The sequence below is a fragment of the Corylus avellana genome, chromosome 11, assembly GCF_965113065.1.
Source record: "Corylus avellana chromosome 11, dhCorAvel1.hap1.2, whole genome shotgun sequence".
In the NCBI taxonomy this organism is placed as follows: Eukaryota; Viridiplantae; Streptophyta; class Magnoliopsida; order Fagales; family Betulaceae; genus Corylus; species Corylus avellana.
Genome location: NC_142500.1, coordinates 20,508,877 through 20,536,296, shown reverse-complemented (window position 1 = coordinate 20,536,296; position 27,420 = coordinate 20,508,877). Strand labels below are relative to the sequence as shown.

At 36.6% G+C, this 27,420-nt stretch overlaps 3 protein-coding genes across 3 annotated transcripts; 2 read left to right on the top strand and 1 right to left on the bottom strand.

The window, feature by feature from the left end:
• The first annotated feature begins 442 nt into the window (after window positions 1-442).
• Window positions 443-4,221, top strand: LOC132165778 (uncharacterized). The gene is made up of 8 exons (XM_088511981.1): window positions 443-466; window positions 1,240-1,342; window positions 1,980-2,049; window positions 2,129-2,167; window positions 2,255-2,372; window positions 2,454-2,511; window positions 3,224-3,288; window positions 3,791-4,221. The coding sequence occupies exons 4-8, from the start codon at window positions 2,146-2,148 to the stop codon at window positions 3,936-3,938; spliced, it is 411 nt and encodes a 136-aa protein (XP_088368107.1). The 5' UTR covers window positions 443-466; window positions 1,240-1,342; window positions 1,980-2,049; window positions 2,129-2,145; the 3' UTR covers window positions 3,939-4,221.
• Window positions 4,222-5,693: 1,472 nt separating this feature from the next.
• Window positions 5,694-7,849, bottom strand: LOC132166713 (3-ketoacyl-CoA synthase 2-like). The gene is made up of 2 exons (XM_059577582.2): window positions 7,013-7,849; window positions 5,694-6,771 (listed from the first exon to the last, which is right to left on the bottom strand). The coding sequence occupies exons 1-2, from the start codon at window positions 7,604-7,606 to the stop codon at window positions 5,965-5,967; spliced, it is 1,401 nt and encodes a 466-aa protein (XP_059433565.2). The 5' UTR covers window positions 7,607-7,849; the 3' UTR covers window positions 5,694-5,964.
• Window positions 7,850-17,586: 9,737 nt separating this feature from the next.
• LOC132166458 (uncharacterized) lies at window positions 17,587-27,210 on the top strand. The gene is given in 18 exon segments (XM_088511990.1): window positions 17,587-17,987; window positions 19,528-19,630; window positions 20,270-20,339; window positions 20,419-20,457; window positions 20,545-20,662; window positions 20,744-20,801; window positions 21,512-21,576; window positions 21,679-21,706; window positions 21,708-21,743; window positions 21,843-21,903; window positions 22,127-22,186; window positions 22,293-22,312; window positions 22,405-22,470; window positions 24,091-24,258; window positions 24,731-24,988; window positions 25,592-25,804; window positions 26,190-26,461; window positions 26,720-27,210. Coding segments are annotated over 18 exon segments (1,866 nt in total). The 5' UTR covers window positions 17,587-17,898; the 3' UTR covers window positions 26,862-27,210.
• The last annotated feature ends 210 nt before the right edge of the window (window positions 27,211-27,420 follow it).

The window sequence follows — 27,420 nt, the reverse complement described above, 5'->3', positions numbered from 1 at the left end:
TATGTACGTTGTTACTTTTGGGAGCGAAATACGCTTTGATTTTTCCTTTTAAGAAAGAAGAAAAGCACTTTCAGTATGTTAATTAAGCAGCACCTATGTTCCATGTTAGTTCCATTTAGCTTGAACTTAAATGTGCTCTTTTGGGGTGTCTTTTCGGACTATAATAATAATAATTATTTTTAATTTAAAATCGTCTCTGGTGGTGTAAAATGAATCATATTGATGATTTGGTTTGAATGCGAGTATACAAAAGGTTAAATTGGTGTCAATGTGAAGTAGAACAATGTAGTGCTTGGAGTATGGGGGAGTTAGGCCATACTATGACCTTTTAGTTTAATTGAAGTTGCTGTAGAAAATGAATGATGACCCAGTAGGCTGGCACTTTCCAAGAGAAGTAGGTCCAGGGCTGGCTATTTTGGTCATTGAGAAGATCAAGAACATGGGAAGAATCTGGCCTATTTTAAACGTAAGTACTGATTGCTTGTGAAGGATTATATATAGAGGTCCAGTGATAGTAGCATACTTTGGTGAATGTCTGTGGTCTATAAAACTGAAAGTAAGTGTAGCTGTATCTGGATTAGAGCCCTAAGTGATATATATGCCTCTTGAACATCACACACGACATTCTCATTGCTGGTTTAGTGAAAATGTGTACTTATGCTTAATGTTGAAGATGCTTCTGAATTTCTCTTAGGAGAAGATCTAATGATGTCCTATTTATATTCTCCTAAGTCGAGGGCCTTTGGTCTGTATAAACTTGCACCCGGCCAGTCTTGGTTTTAGGTTAACTTAAATTTGGAAAACGTTTGACGGTGCATAAGAATTTATATTTTGTAGATATCCAATGGATTCGTGTAACACACTTGACTTAAAACAGCCCATAATTGGGAAATTACCGGTCCATAATTCCTATTCTGTTTAAGTTGTAAGATATATTTCACCTAATAACCCCTATGAGCTAAGGGAAAGAAAACAAAAATACAACTTTTGTGAGACCATCTCTTTTTTTTTTTTTTTTTTTTTTTTTTTGGGTACAAAATTTATATAGCTCATCATTCTTAGTCTTGTTTATTGCATCAGAGCATTGTCTTACTTGTTTTTTTCAAGGGCGCGCTTATCATGCTCTTTTTTTTTGCTTTGTTGTGCTGCTGATCATCGTTCACTTGATTTTATTTCTCTTTTTGTGTACCTTTTATTATTTTAGAAGCTAATGCAGTGTATTTGTTTTGGTACATACAGGTTTCCTATTGTGGAACCTGATCCTGGTCATACAAAACTTCGTCTTTCAAGGGAAGGACTGGATGTCATTGAGAGGATAACAACTCCTATTGCAGCTGTTGCTGTAAGCCTGAGATTCATCTTCCTGAGCATCTAGTACTCGGTGTTTATTTTCCTCTAAAATAAGATCCTAAGATCTATTCAAAATCTGCATTGTTTTCATTTTACTAAATGTTAGGAAACATATTTGAAAGACTAAACTCACTTGGGGTGACCATTTATGGGTTGATTGTTTGTATAGTGTTTACTTCATATTATGAAGGAACAATGTCTTTGGCATTTTCTTGAATCCTCTACACATGGTTGGTTTTCATAGAGCTAATTGATGTCTTTTATGTTTTTGTGTTCTGGTCCAACTCCACCTTATAATGAGTCAGTTAATAACTTGGAGATTTGGATGGAAAACTTAAGCTAGACACTCTTAAGTTTGGAAAAAGCCTAAACCTGTGGATCCCTGTATAACTTTTAGTTTTCATGAAGGAAACTCTTGTTGGCTCATAGCATTTTCCCTGAAATTCTTTCATGATATGTAGTAAAATTTTTCATGCCTATCACTAGTCTGTCCTGTAATGATAAGTGTGCATTAAATATATCTTTTGATCAGTGATACTCCCTTAAGAAAATGTATCCCAGTATATATATATATATATTTGTTTTCTTTTTCACCCATCTTAACTCTATCTTGATCATTGTATTGTCAGGTTATTGGGCCATATCGCTCCGGAAAATCCTTTTTGCTCAATCAACTTCTCTCCCTCTCATGTTATGAAGGTCTGACTTCATTGTATGCTGAACATGGCTTGATTGGTTTCAATGAATTAATGTCCTTTAATGTGTTTTTGCTTCTCAGGCTTCGGTGTTGGACACATGCGTGACACAAAAACAAAAGGTAAAGCTGGATGTGTTATTGATGTTGTGGATATGCCTAGCTGTTTTTGTAGATATCGTTTAAAATCTCTTTGTTTTCTATTTACAGGGATATGGGTTTGGGGAACCCTTGTAGAATTAGATATTGATGGAGTTAGAACTTCTGTCTTTTACCTTGATACAGAGGGATTTGAAAGTGTTGGGAAGTCTAATGTATATGATGACCGGTAATCTCCATCATACAATTTGGTTTTACTTGCTGGTTGGAATTCTTGTACATTTTGGGTTTATAATACTTGATTTTGCAGGATTTTTGCTCTGGCAAATGTTATGAGTTCTGTGCTCATCTATAACCTGCCTGAGACGGTTAGTTGCCTGACATCTACTTTTTCATCATTTGTTTTTAGTTTCTATTGCTTGGGATCCTGATTGTTGGGTGGCTTACTGAACTAGGTTCTTACTATGCTAAAATTAAAAGAGAAAAAAGTTAGCCAGAAATGTGGATACTAGTGTTGAGTTTCAAATTATGGCCACAAGACAATATTGAATGAAAAATTGTTGGATTCAAGTTGATATAAGTATTAGAGCCTCTTAGGTTTTTGTAGGGCTGGTTAACATGTGAAATTTATGGTTTATTCTTAAGGACGAAATTTGGGATTAAAGATGAGATAAGTTGGATGGTCATTTCCTGGATTTTATATGTTAAAGCAGAAATATGGTTCCCAATGTGAATACAATAAACTGTCTTGGATGTGGGCAGCTACAAAAGAATGAAAAATAATATGATAGAGAGAGAGAAAAAAACTCTTGCTTTGCAGGGCACGGGCCCCATGATTGAAAACGAAAATCCAAATAAAGAATATTCCTGATTTATCACATCATTGTGTTTTAGGCAGTTCATTTTAGGTTTTTGAGATGCCAATTAATACAAAAAGAAACATATGATCCACTACTTCATTTACTTGGTTCCTGCAAATGACTCTTGTTCAAGTCCACACTTCACTATTGCCATGTCTCAATTGGCTTGGCTTATTGGGGGCCATTGTAACTCTTTTTTTTTGTCCCATTGTGTGCTTAGATTCGTGAAGCTGATATCTCTCGTCTGTCATTTGCTGTTGAGCTTGCTGAAGAATTTTATGGGAGGTATACACCTCTATGAGTTCTTTATTAAGAAATTTATGTTATTACAATATGTAAATTAGGCCTATTTATACCGAATATTGGTCTGAAACACCCGATTTTTATTTCTGAGATTAACTTGTTTTCTGGTCTGACTTTATGGCAAACATCACGTGGTAAACAGAGTTACAATGGTCTGTATTAGGGTTAGCCGTGCTCTATGTCTAACCTTTTGGCAAAAAAAAATTTGTTAAGTTGATTTTCATATGTTGAGCTTGTTTCTTGAGCACCGTAGCAACTAACCAATTCATTAGGTAAAATGGCTGCCAAAATAAAATTTTGGCAAAAAAAAATACTTAAGTTGGTAGCTAATATATATAAACAATTTTTTAAGCTAAAATAAAGAAAGAAATTTGTTAAGCTGAATGTCTAACGCTTTCACGACACCAGCCAAAAGGAATACCACAATTAATGATATATGTCTGACTTTATGGCAAACATCATTTCCTTGAATTCTCATTTCAAGGAAATTAAAACACCAACTCCTCCTTTTTCTCCTCTCCCTCTCTCTCTCTCTCTCTCTCTCTCTCCAGCGACGCCGTGCATTCCAGAAAAATTATTCCCATCAAGCTAAGAACTGGATTTTGGTGGGTTTCACTCCTCAAATCGGCTAAGAACTTCTCCCGGTGCTCTCTCTTTCTCTCTCTCTCCGGCGGAAGTAGAGATAAAAACCGGAGCCCAACCCGACGCCGGAGCCCAACCTCTCTCTAAAAAGACGCCGGATCCCAACCCGAGGCCGGAGACCAGACCTCTCCGGTGCTCCGGTTCTCTCTCTGGTGACAGCTGAGATGCCGGTTCCAGTTCTCCTTCTCACTGGCGAAGAAAAAAAAAATTATTGTTTTAGTGTCAAATAATTGCTTAAATGTCTGATTTTTTTTTTTTTTTTTTTACATTATAAATTGCTTCTTTAAACGAAGATGATTAGTGACCAAATAATTACAAGCTACTTTTTGAGGTTGTGTTGGCAGCACATTGTAATTCTTGCAATTGAAATAATGGACAGAAGAGACATTGAAGTTCTGATTGTTTTCAAAATCTTTGGTTGATCTAAATGGCAGGGCATAAGCCTCCAAACAAGAATATGTCAAATTAATCTTGTGGTGTCCCTCGGCAATATTGATGTTCAAAAACATTGATGTTCAAAAAACCAATCAGATGTAGTCACATTGAACTACATTCATCCATATATTGTGTATTAAACCTCACAAAAAATATCTTGTGTATTACAACCTCACAAAAAATTCCAAACCACACAAATCACAAAAAATATCTTTGTGTATGACAACCTCACAAAAAATACTACACCACACAAATCACAATAACTTCAAGGAGTTCCATATGTGTTGATGTTATTTGCACCAATATTAATTGTAGTAGATGAATATCCAGGATCTTGAGACATGGCAAATGTAGTGGTAGATGGGTACTCCATAGTTGGCAAAGAGCACTGTAAATAATTCATAAATAAATAAAATTAGATAACAGACAAAAATTAACTTGATGGAGGATATGTTATAAAAAAAAAAATAATACCTTTTCTAAACTTTGTTCATTTATCAACCCCAAGTTAGTTGGCCTCAAATTGGTATTCAAAATATCCTTATAGAAAATAAGATTTTCATTAAATCAAAATGCATTTTCATGTAAATTATTGTAAATAAAAAAAGATTATAAAAATATCTTGCTTGCTTATTTGAAGGACAATTAATTCTCACATGTCTGGTCTTCCTGCAAATGGAACATGTCCTTTTCTTGATTGCTTGATTTTCTTTTGGATTTTTTTTGTCTTAAAGATTTGGATTTTCCTCTACAACTAACATGCGGAAGATCTTGCAAAGTGAATGAAAGGTTTGATAGTACTTGGTTGTTGAAGACATGACCCTCGACACTTCTTACATCAGCATCATTTATATCTTTATCACAATCATCATGCATTATCAGAAGCTGATATCTCTCGTCTGTCATTTGCTGTTGAGCTTGCTGAAGAATTTTATGGGAGGTATACACCTCTATGAGTTCTTTATTAAGAAATTTATGTTATTACAATATGTAAATTAGGCCTATTTATACTGAATATTGGTCTGAAACACCCGATTTTTATTACTGAGATTAACTTGTTTTCTGGTCTGACTTTATGGCAAACATCACGTGGTAAACAGAGTTACAATGGTCTGTATTAGGGTTAGCCGTGCTCTATGTCTAGTTGTAGTAGTATATATACTGCACGAATGTAATTGTAAAATTATTAAGGAATTGAGGAATAACTTGGACTTAGTATAGGTCATTATCATATATCCTATTGGCAGTAGGCGGCTGAGACAATGAAATGAATCACTTGACTTATCTTTACCCACAACAAACGCCAAAAGTCCATTTTCGAAGTACGTACAACTTTAATTATCATGCGCACATAATACTAGATCAATTCATTCTTCCATTGTCTCTAAAAGGTCGTTAAAGCGATAGTTAAAGTGACTAAGATCATGCCTAACGAAGCAGAGGTCACTAGTTCAAATTCTTCACTCCTCTTGTGTGGACGTGAAAAAAAAAAAAAAAAAAAGAAGAAGAAGAAAGAAAATTCATTCTTCCATCGTGGACCAACAAACCCCCCCACCCCCCAACCTTATACTGTTTTTTTTTTCACATCTTTTTGGCAGGGTCGAAAGCCTCGGCAAAACTTTTCATGTTCCTCAAGTCCACAGGAAATTCATGTATCTCATCGATCCACGGGTTTCTTTCCTCATCATCATCAACATTCCTCAATGCTCTCCAAACTGCACTGCTACACTTGAACCCAGATCCAAATGCAATCTGCCACAAACGGTCACCCCTCTTGATCTTCCCTTTGGCCTCTCCGTACGACAGCGCATACCAAACGGAGGCACTACAAGTGTTCCCAAACCTGTACAAGTTCATCCTCGAAGCTTCAACATCGGACGCATTAAATCCCATGTTTGTCTCAAACTCATCCAGCACTGGCTTCGTCCCTACATGGGGGAACACGTGCTCTATTGCTTTCTTTAAGTTTGGTGTGTAGGGTTTCACCTCCGCCATGTTGAAATATCTTATTACATAGTTTGTCAGGTATCGGATTTTTTCAGATAAGGGAAGGACCAGGGGACCCAGTGCGCGGATGTTGGCTTCGACGGCTCCGATGGCCACGGATAACAGCTCTCTGGAGACGGTTACGCCTCCGAATCCTTCATCGTCCTCGCTTTCGTATATGCTCTGGTATGAGCTGTCAGAACTGGCTGTGTGGGTGTGGACGGAATGGAGGAGCTGGAACTTGGCCTTGCATTGATCGGACGGCTTGTTCGAGAGGAGGACGGCGGCCCCACCAACACGGAGTGGGAAATTCATTAGGAGCTTCGACTTTCCGTTGCCTCTGTAGATCATTTGCTGGGTGTTCTCTGGGCTGACCAGAAGGGCATAGGTGTTAGGGTGCGCCTGCATGTACCGGAAAATGACCATGTGATTAATTAAATATTAATTAAATATTAACAAATAAATTAACATGCAGTTCCAATTTCCAACCTAGCTCGCCTCATATATATATATATATGGCTCTAGGTGCATGCAATCTACGTAAATGACACCGTACATATATATATATATTCATTAAAAAATGATTAAATTTTCTGATTAATTAAGCAGAAGAAGAAGAGGATCGGAAGAAGCAATTAATTACCTGGAGTAGGCCTTGGGCAAGGCCAATGGCTCGAAGTCCAGCACTGCAGCCCATGCTCGCAAAATTGTAGACCAAAACATGATCTCCAAGCTTGTACCTGTTTACTACCATGTCCGCAAGAGACGGCTCAACGTTAAGAATGGTACAAGTCGCTATCACAATCCCAATATCCTTAGGATTCACTCCGGTCTTCTCCAACAACGCATCCACCGCCCCAAACATGACGGACTCAACCTCCTTCCTTGTCTCCTCTAGGCTCAGATTCGGGGGATCCCTCATCAAATTGGAGGGCATGTATGTCTTTTCACCTAGCCCCGATCTCACCAAGCATTTCCTCATGAAGTCTATACTGGCCTCGTTGGAGTTCCCATAGATCCTGAAACGATCTAAGAACTTTTCTTTGCCGCACATCTGAGTGGCTGGCGGCTTGTAACATGCAAAATCTAACAAGAAAACTTTGCGTGAGCGCTTGGCCAGGAAAATACTTGATAACACAAATATAAGGGCTAGGCAGAGAAGGGGTGCTATGAAGCTGAGATTGAGCTGGTTGATGCGCTCGGGAAGCTCATCCAAAATCATGTTAAAACTAAACATGGTGGCAGATATCGTTTACAATTTATTTTTTTTTCTTCTTCTTTGTAGGAGAATATTTTCTCTGAAAGCCAAAAACTTGGAGCTAGCTTTTATGGAGATAACAGGATACTGATCATGAAAGTGGAAGAAGATAAGCCCTATCTCAAAGTTCTCTCTCAGAGCTAGCTCGATGCCTTCTAACCTCAACTAATTGTCTACAATTTAAAGGCCTTGCATGTGTGCGTGGTTCTTCCTACCCCGCCCACCATATTATCAATTAAATTTATTCGTTGTTGGGTTCGGAAATGTTCGTGTCCGCACTTTGTTCGTGTATTATCCGTTTCCCTTTCTTTGTTTTTTTTTCTTTTTTTCTGTCTTTAATTGAAATTGTTAACAAACGCCGACAGAAATTTGAGCACGCCATATATATATAGATATTCAAACAACATGATTAGGTGGTACAAAAAAATTTATATATTCAAATGCTCGATCTCAACAATAAAATTATTATTATTATTATTTTTATTTTTAATAGAGGATTTTCACCTAAACGAAAGTTTTGACTCGCAATTTCAGAATCAGGGCCGGCCATGAGCTACATGTGTATGAGGTAATCTTCTATTCGTTTGTGCGCAAACTGTATAATTTAAGTGTGCAAACGTGTGATCCAATTGTTGCTTGTAAATTCAACACGTACGTACGCAGACGATAATTAAACATGGTTGGTGATCGATGACGCATAATACGGATTTCTATGAAGGAAATGTCTTTTTCCCATTGAAAGATATTGCAGGGAAATGTCCTTTTCCCATTGAAAGATATTGCAGATTTTTTTATTGGAGGACAAAAATGCCTTATTTATACCAAAGCCCTATAAAAGTTATCCTCTTTATCTAATACTACTTTTATCTTAAAAGATTCATTTACAGTTCTTTCTATAAAACAACTCTATTTTGCTGTGATACGGGAAGTTCTTTTTTTAAAAAAATATGATTTTTAGTGATTTGGCTCTTTAAAATGGACGTGGATGAAGAGGAATTTGTCAATTATTTTTAAGGGGTTATTTTGTTATTTTATTTTATTTTGAACAAAAATATCCTCTTAAAACAACTAAATAGATCCCCTTTGAAATATGGAGAATCCTTCTCCCTTTAAAATAGCCAAAAAAAAAAAAAAAAAAAAAACTAATTTGAGAAAGATACAAGAAATATTTTAAAATGTGTTGGTCCATCGCACTCGATCGATCATAATGTCTTGCGTTGACCTGCAGTATTTTAAGTTGGTAATTCCTATTCATGGACAGTTAAAAAATGTGTCATACCCATCAATATACAAGAAAATGGTTAAAAAAGAAAAAAGAAAAAGAGAGGTATCCCACCGTTCTTATCAGTTATTTGGAGCTCCCCGACCACCTCCGAACAGTATATGGGAGAAACTGTTAATATGGATGATCAGAATCACGGATGATAACTAGACTTTTATTTTCAATTTTTATTTTTATTTTTTATTTTTGGGGTGAGACTGTTAATGAAGGTGGGTAGGTAGCCACGCCACCTCTTTTCTTTTAACTCTTTTGCTATTAAATCAACACCAAATACCTATTTTTATAAATTAGCACCAAATAATTCAAATAAGTAGACTGATATAAGAAATTGAGTAAGGTTATATACACCCATTTATCTCACTATTATTATATTTTGTTGAAGTCACTATCACTAATAATGTCACCGTGACATTATTGAATTAACATTTTTTTTGGCTTTTTCATGTATATATGGTACGAGCCGACAGTTGCTGCTTGCATGAATGAGGGCCCGGAAAGATAGGTTTCTATTCATTGGGCTACACATCTCTAATCATACAGTGGCCTGGTGAAAAGAGTGAGTTGGATTTGTATGTTGGGTCTTTTGGGTTAACGGCATTGTTTTATGGCATGTGTATGGTTAAGTGAAGTGATTTTTAAAATTATTATTTAATTAAAATTTAATAATAATCGATTACAAGTTAAAGATGATTTTAAAAATCATATCATTTTCAAAATGATATAAGAGTGACTTCTAATATTACTCTCTTACAAATTTGGTTGCACCGAATTCTTCCACTCCAGTATATTAAATTAATATATATTTTATATGCATCTTTAAGATTATAATCATTTTTAAAAATTTATGACATATATCAATTTAATAAAATTAGTCAAAATAATTTTTTTTCTTAAATTGTTAAAGTAAACCATATTCAAGAATTTTTTATTATTATTATTCTTTTCCTCTTTTTAGGGAAGTGTCTTTTTATGGTTTGTAATCGTATTTCACTTTCTTACAATTGAATTTTATTTTCCATTCATAGGAATGATATTGATGGGACAAAGAAAAGGAGTTATGAAAATTGTGAAGCCATGAATTAGATGTTGAGTTGTAATTTTTTTTTTTTTTTTTTATTACATGTCCACACAAGGAAAGGGAGGAGAGATTCGAACTAATGACCTCCACTACATTAAGCGTGGTCTACAGCAGATTGAACTACCCCTTAGGGACAGATGTTGAGTTGTAGCTGTGCCAATAAGTTTCATCAGGTCACAAAACCCCTATCCAATCAACAATAATTACTCATTAGACAACTTTTTTTTATTTCTTTCTAATACCGCCTGAAATAAGAATCACATCTATAGATAACAACCACAATTGAAATCCCAACCCTTTGTCGGCAGTTACTAGGTTGCTTCCAGCAAATTATACTCGGGGAGAGGGTCGGCTTACCCCAGAGATGTTCGTGGACAAGTTGGTCCATTGCAACTACGCGGTAAGGTTTTTTTTTTTTTTTTTTTTTTTTTAAAAAAAATGTCTTTACTGTTTTTAACACGATTTCTCTTCCTATAGAGCTCTACTCTTGTCGCGAGTTGGTACAAGGAATTTTAGGAGGGTCAGCGCGAGTACGCTGACAAAAGGGTTGAGTTGCGGGACTTAGTTCAGAAGCTAAGCCAGAAGCAAGAGGCCTCTAGCTTTCAAGACCCCAGTTCCAAGGTGTAGAATCTCTGTCGTCTGCTAGCAAGGAAGGAGGACGAGTTTTTAGAGACCAAACATGGACTCAGTGAATCGAAGTTGGCTAACGCTCATCTTCAGACGCGCCTTGCTGTTGCCGAGCTGGATGGCCGTGAGCTGGCGACCTGGGTTACGGAGGCAGAGTCTACTGCAGCCCGGTTAGTTACAGAGAATGCGAAGATCATTGAGGAGCTTTTATGAGGTTCGGGTTTCCGATGAGGGCTTTTGGAAACTTTTCGAGACGCTTGAGGCTCAAATATCTCAGTCGGAAGATGCCAGTGAGAAGCTTGTAAATGATTTGGAGGCGTCCCGATTCAGGTGCGATCGATTTCGCCAAGGGTACCGCTATTGGAAAGCTAAAGCGGTTCGTTATCTTGCGGAGTTGTCATTTGTTCCTTGACTCTGGGACCTGTTGTGGGCCCGCATATTCCATTGGGGTTTTGAGAATCACCGGTACCTCACTATCCGCAGAGATCATTTTGGCATCGACCCTCTTACAATGAAGTCGAATTTCTTAGAGATGTCAGCCGCCGCTGTTGACAAAATGGTTGACGCAGGCCGGGAGTTGTTTCCTGATGCCCTGAAAGTTAATATGCATGGGTTCCGCTCGGAAGTGAATCTACCCCCAGAGCCTTCCGTCCTTTCTTCGAAAGCTGTTCCAGGGGCGCTTTACCTCTATCAACCTTCCTCTTCAATACCGGCGGGTCTGTCACAGGCCCGGGATTCGATGAAATTGGCCTTGACCATGGGAACCCAACGGCTTGGAGGCTGGGCGTGATTCCTTCGAAGCAGATGTCACATTCGCAGGCGGCTTCCCCAAAGAGGAGACATTCTTATGCGCTCGACTCTTCTTGCTCGGAGCCCGAGCAGGTGACTTCGGAACCATTCCCTGGCGTTTCCCGAGAGTGAAGTTGGGAAGGCTCTGCATGCTCTTTCGTTGGGGATAGCATGCAGCGTCAGATGCATCCGATAGTTCTCCAGATGCTCGGTTAGATTCGCTTTCGTTATGACCAGATCCCGGATCTTCCTCTCGGCCATCATAACCATCTCGACATGCTCAACTATAAAAGGCCTCATTCCAAAGGTATGATGGACCATGAATTGGCATACTAAACTTATACATATACTAACTTAAGCATTGGAGGAGGAACCGCCAGCCAACACCCAACGCAACCTCTTAACGTGTGCTTCGTTTTGCAAATTTGCCACACGACTTACAGAAAGATTGCTCACAAAAGGTACAGCTCGAAGATTCAAATCCCCTTGGATTCACCATGTCGAAAACTACATCAACAGATAACAACTGCGATTGAAATCCCAACAATATAATAAAATTATTAGGATAACTACAATTTAACATGGGTTTATCCCGCTAAGTCAAATGTTAAATTTGCAATTTTGGCTTAAGTGCTAAATAATAATAATAATAATAATAATAATAATATACATATATGTTGCAATAGTTTTAACATCAAAAAATTAAATTTAAACCTTTGAAAAAGTCACAACATTTTTTTTGTATTTTTACCACACACAAGTCAAATCCTATTTTAGCTAACCAGGATGTTACATTTGGAGCCAAAAAAGTGCAACCGGTTTGGATACCACATGCATTAATGGGCCCTCCCTGTTGGTTCAGGATCCATGACAATTTTAAGCTATGTTTGCCAAGAGAAGGGCACGGCACTGTAGCTGGAACGGCACTGTTCTAGCTACAGTGCCATTTGACATGTACAGTGCTAAAAATTGACTTTGTAATTTTTTTTTTAAAACCAAAATATTAAAATTGCTGCACGCTGCCAAAAATTGCTGCACGCTGCACATTAAATTTTTTTTTAAAGCAAAATATTAAAAAAAAAAAAAAAAAAAATAAGGAGGAGAACGATGGGGTGGTTCCAGCCACCCTTTGGCCAAAATGGGGTGGCCGGACCACCCCATTTTTGGCCAAGGGGGTGGCTGGAGCCACCCCCAGGCCGATCTGGGGGTGGTTCGACCACCCCCATGGCCAAGGGGTGGTCCGGCCACCCCCTTGGCAAAAAAAAAACAAATAAAAGGAAATGGGTGCATTTTGGGGTGGGCGGACCACCCCCAAGGGGCTGGGGTAGTTTCGGCCACCCCATACGGCCGGTGTGGGGTGGCCGAAACCACCCCAGCCCCTTGGGGGTGGTCCGGCCACCCCTAAATGCACCCAGTCCCCTTTTTTTTTTTTTGGCCAAGGGGGTGGCCGGACCACCCCCTTGGCCATGGGGGTGGTTCAACCACCCCCAGATCGGCCAGGAGCTGGCTCCAGCCACCCCCTTGGCCAAAAATGGGGTGGTCTGGCCACCTCATTTTTGGCTAGGGGTGGCTGGAACCACCCCATCGTTCTCCTCTTTTTTTTTTTTTTAATATTTTACTGAAAAAAAAAAGGAAAAAAAAATTATATAGTCAATTTTTAATACTGTATATGTCAGATGACACTATAACTAAAATAGTACCGTTCCAGCTACAACGCCGCCCTTCTTTGACAAACGTAGCTTTAAAGAAATTGTCCACCCCCAATTTTGTAAAAGTGGGATCCATGTTCTCTCAAATCACGAATAGTTTTCGTACTTTAGTAAAAGTGAAACTCGTTTCCCAAAAAATAAAGTAGAAGCATGTGCGTGAAGCCAGTGCTTTTGTCTTCTTTTTGTTGTTGTTTAATTCTTTTCTTTGTGGCTCTGTTTGCCAACGGTGCCAAGAGGCTAGGGACCGCACTGTAGCTGGAACGGTACTGTTCCAGCTACAGTGCAATTTTTTAAAAAATTTGTTTTTCTTTTCTTTAAAAAAAAAAAGGAAAAATATTAAAAAAATTCTTAAAAAATAAAAAAAAACAAAGGGAGAAAGAGATCGGTGTTGACCAAAATGGGGTGACATTTTTTTTTAAAGAAAAAAAAAACTAATTTTTTAAAGGATTATACTGTAGTTAAAACAGTCGCGTTTTAGTTACAGTGCGGTTTCTAGCCTCTTGGCACTGTTGGCAAACAGAGCCAACAAACAGCACCCGTGAGCCATGGCTTGGCCCATTAAAAGTACTACCGACATAATCATTTGAAAGAAATTACCCACCCCCAATTTTGTAAAAGTGGGATCCATGTTCTCTAAAATCATGAATAGTTTTCAAGCACTTTCGTAAAAGTGGAACTCATTTCCCAAAAAATAAAGTACAACTTCTGCGTGAAGCATGTGCTTTTGTCTTCTTTTTTTTGTTGTTTAATTCTTTTCTTTTTTTTGAACGAGTAATCTCATTAAAACCAAACAAACAGCACCACGTGAGCCATGGCTTGGCCCATTAGAAGTACTACATACATAATAATTAGAAGTGGTCCAGAAGTAGCAATCTTGAAACAGAACTGTCTACATAATAATTGAAAATGAAAAATACAAAGAATATTAACTTTTTTTATTAATATATGAGTACTAACATAATGTAAAGTTTATTTATTAGTGATAATTAAAACAATTAATAAAAAAAAAATGCTACAAATACCAATAATTAAGCTTCACATCACGTTAACATCCATTTGTTAGTAAAAAAATTAATACCCTTATCATTTCTCATTGAAAATAAATATCATAGCAGGAAAAATGACCGTTGAAATTGGTTGGATCATAGCTGATAAATAAAAGCTCCAACTCAATATTCTATGAGGGAGGTATTCAATAGGAAAAGCATCGTGGACACCAAAACATAAATTGCTGGGTTCTCAAATGGCAAAAATAAGGTACCAACTATAAAAATCCGACGTACAAGTAGAGGAGAAGTCAATGATCTAACACATGATCTAATTTTTCATGTTCATCTCCTACAAGAAATCCATTGATCGAAGACGCAACAAAAAAGTAATTCAATAAAGGAAATGTCTTTTTTCCATTGAAAGATGTTACAGATTTCCATTAAGATATATGCCGCACATACAAAGTAATTTATTTGGTATATGTATACTACTTTTATTTTTAAAGATTCATTTATAGTTCTTTCTATAACATCACTATTTTGTTAAGGTTGTTGGGGAGGTTTTTTTTTTTAATGTTTTTATGATTTTTAGTAATTTGGTTTACTAAAATAGCAAAAAATAATAATAATAATAATAAAAAATAATTTTACGAGCCTGCTAAAAATATTCTAAAATATGTTGGTCCATCTGCGCTATGACCTGCAGTATTTCAAGTTGGTAATTCCTATTCATGAACGAACAGATAAAAAATGTGTCATTCCCAATTTCCCATCAATATACAGGAAAAAGGTTAATTAGGAAAAAAAAAAAAAAAAAAAAACGTTAGACCCCTGTCCTTATCAGTTATTTGGAGTTATCCGACCACCTCCGAACAGTATATGGAGTAGGCGTTACCATCAAACTGTTAATGTGGATGGTCTCGGATGATAACTACACTAGTATTTTCAATTTTTTTGTTTGTTTGGGGTGAGTACTGTTGATGGAGGTGGCTGGCCGCTTCTTTTCTTTTTCACTTTTCACTTTTTACTTTTTTGGTTAAATATTGACCATGTGATTTGAGGTATTAATTGCAAGACCAACGATAATATGAGACATTGCGAAGGAATCTGATAATCTAGCCTTGTTTGGTAAAAGGGTTAGAGTTGGCCTAGACACTATTTATCACTATTTTTCAAAAAAATTAACATCAAAATATTCTAATTTTTTTATTTTTTATATCAAATCATTCACTTTTTATTATTATTCAAATAAAAAAATTATTACAAAATAAAATTTTTTCACTTTTTCATACCACTTTTTCATTTTTTTTATACCAAACATTCTTATTTTTTTTTCACATCAATCTACGTCAACTACAATATCTAAGCCAACCCATTTACCAAACACTACCAAAGAGAGAGAGAGAGAAATTAAAACAGCAGGCGGATTGGCTACTACATGCAATATATGGACCCTCCCTATCCTCTCAAATCTCGGCAACGAATAGTTTTCAAGCACTTTCCTTTAAATTGGAACTCGTGATTCGTGAAGCATGTGCTTTTATCTTTTATTATAGTCAAAACCCAATTTCTTTTTTTTTAATTTAATCTAGCTCGATGTGACCTTGTTTAGAAATATTCGTGTAGCTTCTTTGTATTAAGTATCTCTGTTTTTTTCTGTTCTTTTCTTCCCCTTATCAATTCAAAAGAAAAAGGGTTGCAAAAATATTACATCAAATAAAATACAAACAAATAGTGGATAACATAACAAAAGCTCCAAAAAAAAAAACCAAAAAATAATGTAATAAAGCCTAAAACTATTGAAAATTGATCAAATAGATGGCTTGGCCCATTAGATTGGGCTCTATAAGACGTGGTTTAGAAGTAGCAATCTTGAAAGTGGTGCTCTCCAAGTAGTATAAGTACTGAAACAAGAAATTAGTGATTGGTTCTAATATGAACATCTAATTGAGGAAGCTAGAGAGGTGATGAACTCTCAACATCACTGGAAGGTTAATCATGTTAGGAGAACTCTAAATGATGTGACTCACCTGCTTTGCAAGGAAGCTTTAACCATGAGGGAAATTTCTCCATTATATGTTGGATATTATTTATGCTAAGCAGTATTCTTGAAGTATTATCATATAGAAATTCACACGATTTCTTAAAAAAAAAAATAATGAAAAAAAGAGAGTAGAGACTTAAATGACAATTAGACTCTAATTCCTAATACTAACCAAACTACTATTACTTAATGACATTGGACTCTATTACATTTACAGAAAATGTATCGGAGATTAAGTCCCCTTATTCTGCTTTCACTCCTTAAGATTTTTACTTTTCTAGTTGCATAAAGATTTATGTATACCAATTAAACCTATATTTCCCTCTTAGCTTGATTATATATCTATTTATCTATCTTTTTACTCTTTATTTCCTACGGAGACAAGGGGAACAAGATTTATTAAGGCTATTCTAATACGGGGCAAACATCAAAAGACAAAAAAAGGGATTAAGGAATCATTTAATCATCAAAGTAATCATACAAATTGTGTCAACATGGTTAAGTAGTTGCTCATTTAATAATTTAGTTAAAAAAATTGTGTCAATTCTAATAGTGTCTCTGTATTTATGCCATTTGTTTTCAAAACGCTCCATGTCCTTATCATTCAGTGGGCCATGTCGGCCGACAGAATTGGTTAATTTCCATGTACACCATATGTGATATGTTAAGCATTGGGTTAAGGCATTCCTAAATCCATCAATACTGGGCTAGTGGGCCTAAGGCTTCTGGGGTTGAGATATCCCCCATTGGGCTATACAACATGTTTAGGACTGGGCCAATGGGCCTAAGGCTTCTGGTGTTGAGATATCCCATATTGGGCTATACAACATGTTTAGCACTGGGCCAATGGGCCTAACCGCCTAAGGCTTCTGGGATTGAGATATCCCCCATTGGGCAGACTTGTAAGTTGTAACCATTATACCCACATTCCAATTATGAAACATGGCTCATGCACTTCTTTCATGATCTGTTACCATTATTATTTCTGCAACTCATTATTATTTTTTAAACTCATTATTTGTTAATGCAAGATCTTTGGCAGTGGCCTTTTCAACATCATCATTGATATATACTCCTAGGACCTAGGACCATGTCTATTTCATTTAAACGTGACCTCAACAAATCTCATTCTTAAAATAAATTATGATAAAAGAATTCATGTAATTGTGGAAGAAAAGAAAAGAAAAGAAAAAAAAAAAACATAAAAAAGGAGAGAAAGTAAAAATATGTCGTGATTTGAATTTTGAGGTTCAACGTTGGAAGTTCAGTGTTCGAACACGAGATCTGCTCTGTTCGGCTTCCGTTGTAGGATTTTGAAGGCGTAGATGAACCATTCATATTTGACCACGTACACAAACGACGTATTCATCGTTTCCTTATTTGACCACAATGTCCCTCCAAGTACCTAAGATGCCCCTAAACTCTCTCTCTCTTACTTCTTCAAACACAGGGCTGTCATGGTAAAACACTTCCTTGGGGAGGAATCGCATACTTTTCAACGCAAAACCTGTTCTCTGCGCCTTCCTCTGTAGAGGCAAAACCACCCTTATGTCAATGCACGATTCTTAACGTACACCCTTCCCTGCGGTTTCCTTGGATCCGATTCCATTCCTCTTCATGTCATGTCTCCAAGACCCATTGCTTCTCTTCATCTTCGCCTTCTTCCCTTGATTGGTTCGTTTTTACGGTTGTGTACATCCGCCTCTCAATCTAGCGCATTCCGGAGATAACGCTCACTGTGCTTCCTTCTACAATGGAGATTTCTTGTCGGCTCTTGGTCTTTTCGACCTTTCTTTGCTTTTTGGCCTCTGGGTCTTTCTCTGTTGAGATTTTTCACCAAGCGTAAGTAATTTTTAATGGTTTCTCATAGCTTTTTGGATTTGAATCTGAGGGCCGGGGCTAATTGGCTTTGTTTATTGCTTTAGTTCTGGAATGGTTAAATTTGAATTTTTATGCTTGGTTGTCACATGACAATCTTTGGATTGGCTTCGTTATTGTTTTCGTGATCTTGGTGATAAATTTTCGCAGCAGTTGGTTGGCATTTCGTATGTACGTTGTTACTTTTGGGAGCGAAATACGCTTTGATTTTTCCTTTAAGAAAGAAGAAAAGCACTTTCAGTATGTTAATTAAGCAGCACCTATGTTCCATGTTAGTTTCATTTAGCTTGAACTTAAATGTGCTCTTTTGGGTGTCTTTTCTGACTATAATAATAATAATTATTTTTAATTTAAAATCGTCTCTGGTGGTGTAAAATGAATCATATTGATGATTTGGTTTGAATGCGAGTATACAAAAGGTTAAATTGGTGTCAATGTGAAGTAGAACAATGTAGTGCTTGGAGTATGGGGGAGTTAGGCCATACTATGAGCTTTTAGTTTAATTGAAGTTGCTGCAGAAAATGAATGATGACCCAGTAGGCTGGCACTTTCCAAGAGAAGTAGGTCCAGGGCTGGCTATTTTGGTCATTGAGAAGATCAAGAACATGGGAAGAATCTGGCCTATTTTAAACGTAAGAACTGATTGCTTGTGAAGGATTATATATAGAGGTCCAGTGATAGTAGCATACTTTGGTGAATGTCTGTGGTCTATAAAACTGAAAGTAAATGTAGCTGTATCTGGATTAGACCCCTAAGTGATATATATGCCTCTTGAACATCACACACGACATTCTCATTGCTGGTTTAGTGAAAATGTGTACTTATGCTTAATGTTGAAGATGCTTCTGAATTTCTCTTAGGAGAAGATTCAATGATGTCCTATTTATATTCTCCTAAGTCGAGGGCCTTTGGTCTGTATAAACTTGCACCCAGTCTTGGTTTTAGGTGTAACTTAAATTTGGAAAACGTTTGGCGGTGCATAAGAATTTATATTTTGTAGATATCCAATGGATTCGTGTAACACACTTGACTTAAAACAGCCCATAATTGGGAAATTACCGGTCCATAATTCCTATTCTGTTTAAGTTGTAAGATATATTTCACCTAATAACCCCTCTGGGCTAAGGGAAAGAAAACAAAAATACAACTTTTGTGGGACCATCTCTTCTTTTTTTTTGGTACAAAATTTATATAGCTCATCATTCTTTTTTTTTTGTTTGATGTCGGGGAACCTCTCCAAGGCAGGGCCCTTCGGACCCACCCCTGCAGAGTAAACCTCGTCCCATGTACCTTACCCTCGGAAGTTTATATAGCTCATCATTCTTAGTCTTGTTTATTAAATCAGAGCATTGTCTTACTTGTTTTTTTCAAGGGCGCGCTTATCATGCACTCTTTTCTTGCTTTGTTGTGCTGCTGATCATCGTTCACTTGATTTTATTTCTCTTTTTGCATACCTTTTATTATTTTAGAAGCTAATGCAGTGTATTTGTTTTGGTACATACAGGTTTCCTATTGTGGAACCTGATCCTGGTCATACAAAACTTCGTCTTTCAAGGGAAGGACTGGATGTCATTGAGAGGATAACAACTCCTATTGCAGCTGTTGCTGTAAGCCTGAGATTCATCTTCCTGAGCATCTAGTACTCGGTGTTTATTTTCCTCTAAAATAAGATCCTAAGATTTATTCAAAATCTGCATTGTTTTCATTTTACTAAATGTTAGGAACCATATTTGAAAGACTAAACACACTTGGGGTGACCATTTAATTTTATGTGTTGATTGTTTGTGTATTGTTTACTTCATATTATGAAGGAACAATGTCTTTGGCATTTTCTTGAATCCTCTACACATGGTTGGTTTCCATAGAGCTAATTGATGTCTTTTATGTTTTTAGGTTCTGGTCCAACTCCACCTTATAATGAGTCAGTTAATAACTTGGAGATTTGGATGGAAAACTTAAGCTAGACACTCTTAAGTTTGGAAAACGCCTAAACCTGTGGATCCCTGTATAACTTTTAGTTTTCATGAAGGAAACTCTTGTTGGCTCATAGCATTTTCCCTGAAATTCTTTCATGCTATGGAGTAAAATTTTTCATGCCTATCATTAGTCTGTCCTGTAATGATAAGTGTGCATTAAATATATCTTTTGATCAATGATACTCGCTTAAGAAAATGTATCCCAGTATATATATATATTTGTTTTCTTTTTCACCCATCTTAACTCTATCTTGATCATTGTATTGTCAGGTTATTGGGCCATATCGCTCCGGAAAATCTTTTTTGCTCAATCAACTTCTCTCCCTCTCATGTTTTGAAGGTCTGACTTCATTGTATGCTCAACATGGCTTGATTGGTTTCAATGAATTAATGTCCTTTAATGTGTTTTTGCTTCTCAGGCTTCGGTGTTGGACACATGCGTGACACAAAAACAAAAGGTAAAGCTGGATGTGTTATCGATGTTGTGGATATGCCTAACTGTTTTTGTAGATATCATTTAAAATCTCTTTGTTTTCTATTTACAGGAATATGGGTTTGGGGAACCCCTGTAGAATTAGATATTGATGGAGTTAGAACTTCTGTCTTTTACCTTGATACAGAGGGATTTGAAAGTGTTGGGAAGTCTAATGTATATGATGACCGGTAATCTCCATCATACAATTTGGTTTTGCTTGCTGGTTGGAATTCTAGTACATTTTGGGTTTATAATACCTGATTTTGTAGGATTTTTGCTCTGGCAAATGTTATGAGTTCTGTGCTCATCTATAACCTGCCTGAGACGGTTAGTTGCCTGACATCTACTTTTTCATCATTTTTTTTAGTTTCTATTGCTTGGGATCCTGATTGTTGGGTGGCTTACTCAACTAGGTTCTTACTATGCTAAAATTAAAAGAGAAAAAAGTTAGCCAGAAATGTGGATACTAGTGTTGAGTTTCAAATTATGGCCACAAGAAAATATTGAATGAAAAATTGTTGGATTCAAGTTGATATAAATATTAGAGCCTCTTAGGTTTTTGTAGGGCTGGTTAACATGTGAAATTTATGGTTTATTCTTAAGGACAAAATCTGGGATTGAAGATGAGATAAGTTGGATGGTCATTTCCTGGATTTTATATGTTAAAGCAGAAATATGATTCCAAATGTGAATACAATAAACTGTCTTGGATGTGGGCAGCTACAAAAGAATGAAAAATAATATGATAGAGAGAGAGAAAAAAACACTTGCTTTGCAGGGCACGGGCCCCATGATTGAAAACGAAGATCCAAATAAAGAATATTCCTGATTTATCACATCATTGTGTAAGGCAGTCCTTTTTAGGTTTTTGAGATGCCAATTAATACAAAAAGAAACATATGAGCAACTACTTCATTTACTTGGTTCCTGCAAATGACTGTTGTTCAAGTCCACACTTCACTATTGCCACGTCTCAATTGGCTTGGTTTATTGGGGGCCATTGTAACTCTTTTTTTTTTGTCCCATTGTGTGCTTAGATTCGTGAAGCTGATATCTCTCGTCTGTCATTTGCTGTGGAGCTTGCTGAAGAATTTTATGGGAGGTATACACCTCTATGAGTTCTTTATTAAGCAATTTATGTTATTACAATATGTAAATTAGGCCTATTTATACTGAATATTGGTCTGAAACACCCGATTTTTATTACTGAGATTAACTTGTTTTCTGGTCTGACTTTATGACAAACATCACGTGGTAAACAGAGTGAAGGTAATATTTGAGATCTTGTTTTGTTATTTTTATTATCAATTTTCTTACGATTAATTTATTATAAACTTGCGCATTTTGAATGGCTGGATGTTTGTGTAGGGGCAAGATGTTGCCTTTGAACCTTCTAAGCTTTTGTGGCTTATCCAGCGTGATTTTCTACGTAAGTTTAGATATTCTTTCCTAGGATATGTTTTTGTTGTAGTAGTAATAAAGGAAGCCCCCTTGTATCAAGATTTTTCTTTGGACCCAGTCATATTTTTCCTTTGCTTTCAAGAGTATGCTGTGAAATAGAAGATGGCAAGTTTTTGACTTGGGGAGATGTCCTAGGCATGATGCCTCACTTGTTGAAGTTAGAAACTGACATCTTTGTTGGTGTTTTACAGTAGGAAAGTCTGTGCAAGAAATGGTGAATGAAGCTCTTCGACATATCCCCAATGATGATGGTAAGTTTTCCCCTATTTGCACCCATTATGAATGAGTTCTACTACTGTACCTCTATTGCAGTTTTATAACAAAGTTTTGATATTGGGGAATTTTCCATAATTGCAGGGGACAAAAATATTGAGCTGGTAATTTATCTTCATGATGCTGCTTTGTCAATTATCAGCAGAATATGACAATTCTGGAATTTTCAAGTTGATTCTTTTTGTAACTTCGTTAGGTTAATCAAATCCGGGATTCATTGGCTATTATGGGTGATAACAGCACGGCGTTTAGCTTACCACAAGTACGTGTTTCCTTCATTTCTTAATAATCTCTTCCAGTGCTTCCCCCTTTCTCTTGCTGTTTCAATTGCTATTGTATCCTAAGTATGATTTAGATGGCTGGGGTGATAAGCCGTGTTGGCTTCCTAAACTTAATATGAGCATCTAGTATGCCATAAGGGCATTTCAAATGTGTGAAGTACCCTTGTTGTACATGATATGGCAGGGAAACAGCGATTTGTATGTGTTAGATATGAGCTGTATATGCCTTTTGTCAGACTCATGCACATTAAATGTGTCTGGCAAAGGAAGAGAGGATTTCATCTATAATTTGCTTGATATTTTCTTGGGTGTCTTCTTCCTATTTTCATAATGTTCACAGTTAGTTCGAGAGAAGTTGAGTCACATGAGTATCAGTATTGAACTCAGTAGTCATACAGGAAATTATTTACCTTTTACTTTACGGTAGAGGAGAAAAATTGATTTTCCTGGTGCTCTGGTAAATTTTTTGCAACTCTTGTTCATTAATGTATTAGGGCAACTAAGTTTTTAAACATTGGCATTCTTCACATACACGACTAATCCATATCTTGGTTAATTTATTCTAACAACCAATCTGAAGTAGCTGGCTTGTGACCTTTATTGTCATAGATATTAGAAATGACCACAGTATGCAAAGACTTTATGGGGAAACCGAATTAGCTGGCTTGTGACCTTTATTTTCGGGCCATCAGAAATTAGTTTCTAAATTCTGTTTCTGAGAAGTCAAATACATTTTTCTTTCAGTGGTTTTTATTTCCTAAACTGCAAAAAGAAAAAACCGTTTTGATGTTGTTAGAAATTCAACTGCTTCTTGAGAATAACTCTTTGGAAACAATTTTGAGAACGTGTTAGGGAACATGTTTAAATGAAGTCAACATGCTCTATCTCTACTCTTACATTGCACATTTCTAAAACATAATTGAGTTTCAGTAGACAAAGTGATGTTCCAGAAGTTTTTATTTTCTCATTTGCGGTCAATATGGCTATTGGATCAGTTTATATGTGGGGTTGTTGGCAGTGATCTTCATTAGGTCCATGTCTACCTTGACCTTGGGGAAGCATAAATGGTGTTCTGAAGAATGTTCTTCCCTTATTTTTGGAAGTCACATACATGCACATAACTTTTTTTTTAGATAACTGCAAGTGTATTATGTAGCCTGTCACCATAACTATACGTGTTGTTATGTAGCATGTCACTTACAGCAATTTTATACGTATCAAATTATTTTTTGTGTGTTTGTGCTTATAATGCTAGTGCGCATGTATGTTTGTGTGCCTGAGAAATGGGTTTTTAAAGTTTGCTTTAGGTAGAGCTCTTTCTAATATACGCGCAAGCGTGCATGAATATATATATATATCTGTGTGTGAGAGAGAGAGAGAGGTTTTTAAAGTGTGCATTAAGTCTCTCCTCTTTCTAATAAAACTTCTTATTAGTACTTATTGAAAAACAAAATAGAGCTTGGTTTTTAGGGTATGCACCTTAAATTTTATATGTTGGTTTTGCTGTAGATCCAGGCTATTTATTGGCAAATACAAACACTTGCTGTTAAACTCTTTGCCATAGCTGATCTTATTGACCTGTAATGTGAACTTTTGAACAGCCTCATCTGCAACGAACAAAGCTTTGTGACATGAAGGATGCTGAACTTGATCCGATATATGTTAAGAAGCGGGAACAATTGAAAGAGCTTGTTGCTGGTATTATCCGTCCGAAGATTGTTCAGGGTAAAACTCTAAATGGAAAGGAGTTTGTATCTTTCCTGGAGCAGGTACTTCTCTTTAGTCTCAAGATTTGGGTTTAACACCATCAATTCTCCAACTCTAAACTTCTGATGTCTTGAGTTGGAGACTTGGAAATTTAATATGTTTAAACCTTAGACTAGTTTTCATGACTTTTTTGGCTCTTTTTTTCTTTTTCTTGTTAGGTGCTTCTCTTGTATACTTTATGTTTGGGTATGCCTTTTGATTTTATTGAATTTCGATTACTTAACTTAGACTAGTTCTGTCTCTTCCCCTTGAGCAGCACAGATTTTGCAAACCCCATTCATTTGCAAACAAATTGGGGTTGATGGTGAGATCATGGGTTCAATCTTCCATGTTGCCTTTGTTGTATACACTTGTAAAAGAAATAAAAGATCATAACTAATAATAAATGTGAACAAGATTTCTCAGGTTTGGAATGATGTGCATTGTTTGTGACTATCCCCTTTAACTATATGTACTTTGATTTTTAAACTTTAGATACTTGAAGCCTTGAATAAAGGGGAGATCCCATCAACAGGCTCTCTTGTGGAGGTTTTCAATAAAGGTATTCTTGAGCGGTGTATGAAGCTATACAGTGAAAATATGGCCAAATTGCATTTACCTCACACTGAGCAAGATCTGCAAGATGCCCATGAGAGGTCTAGAGAGGTAGCAATGCAAGTCTTTGATGAGCAGCATTTTGGCCGACATCATGCGAACAAATCAGTCATGCAACTGGATGAGGAAATACAAAAGGTATGGATTGGGCCGTTTAGTATCATGAATGTGTTACGTGATCCATTGACATTATTGGACTGCAGTGTGGAATGGATGAAAGATGTCTATATACTGGCTTCTTGTGAAACTTGATTGAGCAAGTACACAAAGTGGCTTATCTTTTTGATGATAAGCCACTCTTGTTTGTTTTTCTCTTTCTAGTTAGGTAATTTTTTTTGTATACTTTCAATGTACTTAGCAATGCCTTACGCTTTTAATAAGATGGGATTATTACTTATCAAAAAACAAAAAAAACAAAACAAAGTGCCTTATGTATCCAGTCCCCCAAAAGAAAAGTTCAATTTTATTTGCAGTGCCAATTGCTAAGTAACTGGTTCTTTTTAAGTCTTTGGTAGTGTATTGTTAGTTATCCTTTTATTTCTGTTTCATGATCATGCTATTGGTAATAAACTATCTCTAGGGTGGTCCAGCCACTTGTGCTGTGTTACTACTGCATTTCAGGGTTAGATGCAATACCCTGTCTTTCATAATATTGTAGGCACTCTTCATTTCCATGTATAACGTACTAAGTTTGCGATGATTCAAAATCACATCCTTATTTAAACAGCAAATTTTGTCTAGGTGTATAAAAATATTATTATGGCAAATGAATACCAATCCTCAAAACTCTGCGAGGGACTGTATACCAGATGCGAGGACAAAATGGACCAGCTTCAAGTTCTCAAGCTTCCTTCCATGGCAAAATTCAATGCAGGTTTCCTTCAGTGCAACCAAAGTTTTGAGCGCGAGTGTGTTGGACCTTCAAAAACAAACTATGAGCAACGCATGATGAAGGTTAGGCATAATCCTCAGATTTTATTTTCTTGTTCTTTCAGTTTGTTTCTTCCGCAATTTTTTGTTTTAGTTGTTGAACATCAAAAGTCAAGTTTGATGTTCGAGTGATGGGGAAATAGGGAAGCGCATATGAAACTCTAATTCTGTTTTATCTGGCGTTTTCCCATCCTCACAGGTGGTGTTTATTAACAAAATAATAATCCAAATGGAGAAATCACATATAAGATGGAGTTGTTGCTAATGATGATAGGAATACAAGATAGTAGACGTTTATTCTAGTTGGTACGGGAAATGAAAATCTTGTTTCTGTTACTCTATTTTCTTCCATAAGGTGTCCATATCTGCTGAACTTTACACATGAATAATGTGCCATGTAAATCTGCAGATGTTGGGGAAGTCGCGATCTCTATTTATTAAGGAGTACAACCACAGGCTCTTTAATTGGTTGGTGGCATTCTCCCTTGTTATGGTAGTCGTGGGCCGGTTTATCATCAAGTTTATTTTGATAGAAATTGGGGCGTGGATACTCTTTATCTTCCTAGAGACATACACAAGGATGTTTTGGTCGGCAGAGTCACTTTACTACAACCCAGGTTGGCATTTCATAGTGGCCACTTGGGAAATGCTTGTTTACAGCCCTATTCTGGATTTGGACAGGTAGTAAAATATTTTATTCTTTTGCACCTCTAAAATTCAATCAAGTTTTAATATCTTGTGTTTAATATTGTTTTTAAACCTTAACAAAGCAAACCTGGGTGACATTGTTGCTGTCTCACGCCGTGGCTATGTGTTTTGACCCCAAAGAGACTGAATTTACTTGTAGAGCAACTTGTTTACCATCTTTATAAGCAAACATTTTCTTCCAACTTTTTAGCAAAAGACATCCATTTATTTGTTTTCTGTTGTTTGGAACAGATGGGCTATTCCCGTCGGTTTAATGCTGGCGATATTGATACTATATTGCCGTTGTTACGGGCGGAGAAAACACGGGCAACGTTGGCTATTACCTTTGTACAACAATCAAAGAAGTGGCCCGAATCGACCAAGATCAGATTAAAAGTACAGCGGCCACATGCTCAAGCCTCTAGTATGCTCCTGTTCTATCGTCTTCTCGGGCGAGCTTTTCTGTTTTTTTATACATGAAGCCCGCCAATATATTCTTTGGGTCTTTGATGCCGATTATACTGCAGAACTGTGAAGAAGCGAAAGATCGTTGGCCGCTCTGATAATTGTCTGTAACTGTTGCATTTCCCAAGTGGTTTGCATTCCAGTTCATTATTTCATATCTATTATTTCACAGATGTTTCTGTTAAATTAGAATGTAATACATGGGAAGGAGAAAGAAAGAAGAAAAGAGAAGAAAAAGTTGTTTCAAATGAGTAACTTGCTTTGAATTCTTTTGATCATTGATTGGTTCTCAGATGAATTACATGATGACACAAGATGTCTTTTCTTCTTTTACTCGGATCTCACTGATCTACGTACATTGTTGAAAGCTCACAGCTGCCTGACAATCATGAATCAAAGTTGGAATCTTCATGAATTGTTTTCTGGAAAATGGAAATCAATCCGTTGGAAATTAGCAAATTAATGAGCAAATGGCAAAACAAGTGACA